Source organism: Erinaceus europaeus, chromosome 7 (assembly GCF_950295315.1).
Source record: "Erinaceus europaeus chromosome 7, mEriEur2.1, whole genome shotgun sequence".
NCBI lineage: Eukaryota > Metazoa > Chordata > Mammalia > Eulipotyphla > Erinaceidae > Erinaceus > Erinaceus europaeus.
The window spans coordinates 47,688,308-47,695,174 of record NC_080168.1 but is presented as its reverse complement, the minus strand read 5'-3'; the positions used below and the strand labels follow the sequence as shown (position 1 = coordinate 47,695,174).

Sequence of the window (6,867 nt, the reverse complement as noted above, 5' to 3'; positions counted from 1 at the left end):
TTTATACTCCCTTCTGCTATTTTCTGTTTTGTTTTATCAATGATCACCATTTCATTTTTCAGTAATCGGTTGATTTTGTTCATCATGTTAGAAATCTACTGGTTTTTTTTCTATTGTTATAGACAAATTTCTATTTCTAGCATGTGATTTTAATAACTTTAAACAAGACAGAAACCAAAAGTCCTATACATAGTACATTGGATTCAATGGGAACTTTCTGTGCATTTCATTTAAAAGCTAGATTTGTTTATGTTCATGAAAAAGTTTTAACTATTTTTATATAAAGTTATTTTGTCTCTTAATTATAATTTTGCTGTTTAGAAATCCTCTGCATAATTGAAGCTTCACCTTTGATGTTTGTTTACACAAAGCTTACTGTGTTTACACAATGCTTACTGTGTTACAATGTTTCTATTAGAGATGTCTGACCTAAAAGAGGAAGTGGTTTACTGAAGAAAAATGTAAGCGATGGCTTCTGTGGCAATATTGAAAGTTAATTATTTCAAATATATGCAGAAAACTAATTGAAAAGCAAGAAACTATTCTATGGGTAGTGATTTCCTTCCATAACATGCAAGTATTCAAAATCTGTTACTTTGATTAGACTAGAACCAACACATTGCTTTGTCTTTTTCATAGGAGAATTTTACCAAATCTGAGTGAAAGGAATTTCCTCTTCCTCTTCAATCTCTATGTGCTTAATGTACTAGGAGTTTGAAGAAATATTGGACTTTTCTTGGGAGAGTATCAACTGTGATCTGTTTTTCCTGAACACAATGGCTGAAGAAGTAATATATGCGGATATCAAGGCTGTTAGAACTGTAGGACATCCACGTCTTCTTCAGAGATCTGGTAAGAAGATTATGGATTGCTTTAAAAATTGTTATTTTTGTGGAATGAAAGCTGGTACAGACAATAAAGCCTTGGACTCTCAAATATGAGGTCCCAAATTTGATGACTAGCAGCATGTGTACCACCAGAATGATGTCTAATAATTTTTCCCTTTCTCTTCCTATCTCTCTTTTTAAGAAATACATAAAATGTTTGCTAGAAAATGTTCTTGTGCTTTGAATTTCTTTATTTATTCCAGTTTCCATATTTGTCTGACTGGAAATAGAATAGTGCATTCAAAGCAAAACTTATTGAATAAAAGAATAAAAGTGAATGCTTGTAATGAAATAAAATGTTCATAAAGCTACTGATAGCTATAGCCCCAAAATATGGAACATTGATTTTGGTTTTAGTAACCTCTCTCTTTTATAGTTATATAATATATATATATATATATATATATATATATATATATATATATATATATATCACAATAGCATCTGTACTCAAGGTTCCTTTATTTCATAGAGCCTTACTATCATTTGATCAAATACATCCATTTATTGTAATACAGTAAATTCACTCACACTGAGAATAATATCTCTGCATATATTAATAATTTTGGAATTTGCATATGTGTATGATAAAATGTTTAAACTAAGGAGAGTTAGGAAGTTGGTATTTTTAATGTAACTTATAATTCATGACTTTAAGTAATAGAATACACTTAGAATATGAAAATACAGTCATAAAACTAAAGATAACATTATACCATAAGAACAAACCACCTAAAGTAATTGATTCTCAAAAGTAATTTATTTGCTCATCTTAAAGAAATTAGGAAAAATGTCAAGTTGCATTTTCAGTCTTTACTCTAGGGTAAAAAATTGTGACTATAAAGTTTATATATATATATATATATATATATATATATATGGAAAATGTTCAAAAAGATTAACTCTCATTGCCCTTATTCCTGCAAAATTAATCTAATTAATTAATGGTTTTCTTTATTTTTAATAAGTACACTTTGTTTTTTATATAATAAATTTTCAGTTATCAAGTGAGCATAAGTATCTTTTTCTATGATTTCAAATGTAAGTTATTTTCTTCTTTTTAAGCATAATATCCCTAAGATTTCTAGTAGAGGTTTATTTAATTTCTTTTCTCCATTGACTGTGCAATTTTACTGTCAATTTTATTGTTATTTTATTTTTATGTGTTTACGCAAATTAATTCGAAAGTAGTGCGAACTAAAACTGCATTCTTATGCCTACACTTATGCAAAGCCTACATAATGTGTCTATTTTTTTTAGAGATTATTTTAACTCAGTTGAAGTGAAAGAAAGCAATATTTTTTTCTTTCTTTTTTAAAAACATTATTTATTTATTTTTCCTTTTGTTTCCCTTGTTGCTGTTTTGTTGTTGTTGTTGTTTTTATTGATGTCGCCTTTGTTAGGACAGAGAGAAACGAAGAGAGATGGGGAAGACAGAAAAGTAGAGAAAGACCCCTGCAGACCTGCTTCACTGCTTGTGAAATCACTCCCTGGCAGGGGGCGGACGCTTGAACTAGGATCTCAAACCGGGATCCTTACTAGATCCTTGTTCTTTGCACCATGTGTGCTTAACTCACTGGGCTACTGCCCAACTCCCAGCAGTATTTTTTCTTTAAGAATTCCAGAGTTTGATCTTTTTCTATTTATTTATTTTTACTCCTTTACTGGTTTAGAAATTTGAAGACAGCACTTTTAATTTTATGTATTATGAAACCACGGGGAAAATTTCATATGCATTCACATTTTCTTTTCCCCTTTTAACAAACTACTATATATATATATTTCCTATATATAAATCCAGTGTGTATATGTAAAAACTTATATACATATAATGTATATTTATAAACATCATATATAACATATACTTATATAATATATATTATAAATACACTCATATATTTAAATACATAATATATATAAATGTAAATATAGAAATAGAGTGTGATAAATAGAAAAAGAGAGAGAGAATAGGAAATGGAGTCTACAAAAATTTAAAGGACAGTAACTCAGGAGCATGTGACTGGAGAAGGTTTATTTAGAACCTCTAAATATCTAAGAAATTACCTGCTGGGGCTGCTAATGAAACCTATTCAATTTTATAGATTCTCACCATCACAGAATTTTTCTAAAAGCTGGCTGTATAATGATCCTCCTCCTCCTTGTAGTAGTAATTGTGCTGAGCATTTTTGGTAAGTTAATTATCAACCACTCACATTAATTATTTATCCCCAATATTTTTTCTCTCATGACCTGCTGTAATTGTGTTTGCTGTTCAAGTGGTTCCTTGATGGTAAAGTGAAATTTCACAAAAGTGAAGTCTAAACAAACAAAATTTGAGAGGTTTCACAAAATAAGATATATATTATGGATTTATTTCATTAGTAAAACCAATCAAGGTAAATTCAGTATTATATTTTATGTTGAGAATAACACAATATTCTTCTTAGTGTAGTTTGATAATGGGATATATGCAAGCTTACCCAAAGCCAAATTAGCTCTAGAGCCTTTTCTGTAATGATTTATTCATATAAATATTCCTGAGTATCAACCTTATCTCCACAGGTGAGAAAATTGGCTAGAATTAATCAGTTAAGCCAAGTATTTGATTTTGTACTATGTGCTTTGGATACAGATAAACATAGTGTAATTATTCACATAGCTTTTTTTTCTTTATTGGGGGGTAATGGTTTATAGTACAGTTACTGACATGTGGGTATAATTTCCCATCTCCCCATGCATGAACGGGGTCTGCAAAAACACTCACCTCCAAGTTAGTACCCCCAAGCTCCTTCCAGGCCCTTCTCTTCTCCTCCCAACCTCCTCAGAGGACTATGCTTCGATGAAATATATCAAACCCAGTTCAAGTTTTACTTTATATTTTCCCTTTCTGTCTATGTATCTTAAATTCTACCTATGAGTGAGATCATCCATATCTTTCTCTTTTTGTCTTATTGCAACTAGTGTTATTTCTTCAAGCTCCATCTAAGATGGGGCAAAGATGTTAAACGTTTTTTTCTAGGTATTTTAGAAGACCTAGGTATTTGACCAGAAACTCCAAAATATACCATTTTAATATTTTATTGACTAAATGCTTAAAAAAAGTTTTTTTGTTTTTTTTTTTTACCAGAGCACTGCTGGTGCAGAGGATTGAACCTGGGCCCTTGGAGCCTCAGGCATGAGAATCTGTTGGCATAACCATTATGCTATCTACTCCTGCAAAGAAAAGTTTTTATGAATATCAGTTAAATGAAGATATTATGCAGGTACATCAAAGAAATTAGACAGACAGACTAGACCAAATCTTAGAACAGGCCAATGTAGTATGCTATACCACTGAAATTTTACAAATGATATTGACAATTATGAATGTCTTTAAAAACTGCTAATAGAGTGATGGAATTCTAGGACTAGAAAGTTCTCTAGATGTCAAAGCCAATCCTCTAGTTGAAATGAATAATCAGAATAACTGAGGGACAAGCAGTTTAATATAATAGTTAGTCAGATACGAGATTGGAGTTGTAAAAATTAGAGGAGGAGGCAAATATACTTAACATTCAAAATATCTTCTAGGGACTGGGAGTTGGCTCAGTGTCTTACATGTCTGACTCCTGAATTTAATGTACTCTATGTCTTCAGTTAAAGTAATAGATACATTTTCTAATAAAATAACTTGCTGGCAAAGCATATATGTTACTAAAATATATTTTAAAGATATAATTCATTACACTATTACGTGAGATTGAAAGTGATTCCAAATAATTTCAGTTCAGTGACTGCCAGAAAGACAACTATATTTTGCTTTGCAAACAAAGTTATCTAGACTACTCAACTCCCTTGTATGTAGTAATTACTCAGATAATCTTGAAAGGAGCAAAATCATGAAGTAAAATTCAAATACATAAAATTTTTCCATGAATTTGATGAGAGCTGATAAAATTAACAACTCACCAAATACACACTACTCAACTAGTTTTGTCTGCTTTAAAATAGAAACTTTAAATTGAGAGCTGGTCTATTTGTGCTAACTAAAACAATATTAAAGCTGCAAGTCCTAGGTCATATTTTTCTATTCTTGCTAACGTTGATATTAGTAATATTTATGAGTGAAAATAGTAGTTTAAATTATGGGAAAATACTTTTGAATCCTCCGTTAAATTTTTACTCATTTCACTTACTTTAGAATGTGTAAATTAAGTATTCAATAATATTTTTAAAGAATCTGATTGGATTTAGCATTTAATTCAGAAAATATGTTTTCTCTTGCCTTAGCTATTCAGTTCATATCTACAAGGCATGCACGTATGGATAATGAGTCAAAACAGAAATACTATGCTGGAAAAAATTAAATCTGGGGCAATTACATAAATAGATAACATTGTTTTATATTGATTCATTCCTGAGTAACCAAGGTTGGACAGTGGAACTGATTTTTCTTGAGTATATTTAAAAAGAGAAGAGATTCCTCTAACCCTATAGAAAGGTAGTTTAGATCTCTGCTGTTTAAGTACCTATTACAGTCCATGGGAAAATATTCAAAGACCCATGGCAAATGAGAAAATTTTGATTTTTTAAATTATTTTTTCATGAATATAAAGTATTGCTTTTTAAATTTTTAATATTTATTTATTTCCCTTTTGTTGCACTTGTTGTTTTTAATTGTTGTAGCTATTATTGTTGTTGTTACTGATGTCATTGACAGAGAGAAATGGAAAGAGGAGGGGAAGACAGAGAGATGTGGAGAAAGACACCTGCAGACCTGTTTCACCATCTGTGAAGTGACTCCCCTGCAGGTGGGGAGCTGGGAGCTTGAACCAGGATCCTTACACCAATCCTTGCACTTCACTCCACGTGAGCTTAACCTGCTGCATTACTTCCCAACTCCCAATATAAATTATTTCTTTGAAGCAACTGCATTTTGTTGGAAGGAAGGGCTAGTGTGCACATGGTTGCAATTTCATTATTTCTTTTTTTTTTTTCCAAATCTGCCAAGGAGAAAAACAAATAATTTTGACAAAGAAAGCTAAGACCATTTAGTAAACAGATTTATTTTAGTCAGCATATACTATTAAGGATATTGTTCTGAGTTTCTTTTTCATTGTTTATCCTTTCCTTTCCTCTCAGTTTCTTCCAATTCTTCTACTGCTCAGAAACTGTGCCCCTCCATGGACTGGAAGCTTCATGGAGGAAAATGTTACTGGGTCGCTGAAAATAAGAAATCGTGGAATGAAAGTATAAAAGACTGTGCCATGAAAAATTCACACCTTATAGTGATTGAAGACTCCATTGATATGGTGAGTTATTAAACTTAGAGGTTACAACAGAGGCCTCAACATTTGTAATGTGTTCTTTGTGCCTCAAATTCTAAAATGTCCATGACATTTTAAGACGACTGGACATTGGTTGAATGAATCCTTAAGGTACGTGTCTATTTCAGGCCTACTTTTGCTAAAGACAGGGAAAGTTCATTTGGCATTATTCACCTAAGATAGTCCTTACAAACAAAAAGAACCTTCATCAAGACAGAGATCAATTTTAAGACAGGGCAAGCATGTATCAACTTGGAATCTCCCAGCTAGAATGCTCTGATTAATAAAACATCACTGCAAAGGAGGACTGGAAGGAAATACCTCATGAAGTCATGAAGAACTTCAGATATTTCCTCTTTACCATCAAAGCGAAGAATGTTGAGATGCAGAAAGACATGTTCCCTGTGGTAATCAACAAATCAGTCTTGGAGATCAGTGAACTAGACAACATATCTCAATGAAATATTATACGAGATTATATAAATGTTTGTATATATGTACATTATGATATGAGGTTATACCTTATATTATTCCCTAACAAATCAATGAACCAAACATAAATTACCAAAAATAAGTAATAACCTAAAAGAAATCAGCAGAAGATTTATAGTGGATCATCTCTGTTAAATCTTATCTCAAAAAAAAAAAAACAAGGAACAGTCAAACAAAATACA

General features: G+C 31.2%; 1 protein-coding gene across 1 annotated transcript; it reads left to right on the top strand.

Moving 5' to 3' along the window:
* The first annotated feature begins 708 nt into the window (after positions 1-708).
* Positions 709-6,654, top strand: LOC132539338 (putative C-type lectin-like domain family 1). Its single transcript, XM_060193498.1, has 3 exons — positions 709-852; positions 6,009-6,178; positions 6,496-6,654. Exons 1-3 carry the CDS (start codon positions 777-779, stop codon positions 6,652-6,654), a joined length of 405 nt encoding a protein of 134 aa, XP_060049481.1. The 5' UTR covers positions 709-776.
* The last annotated feature ends 213 nt before the right edge of the window (positions 6,655-6,867 follow it).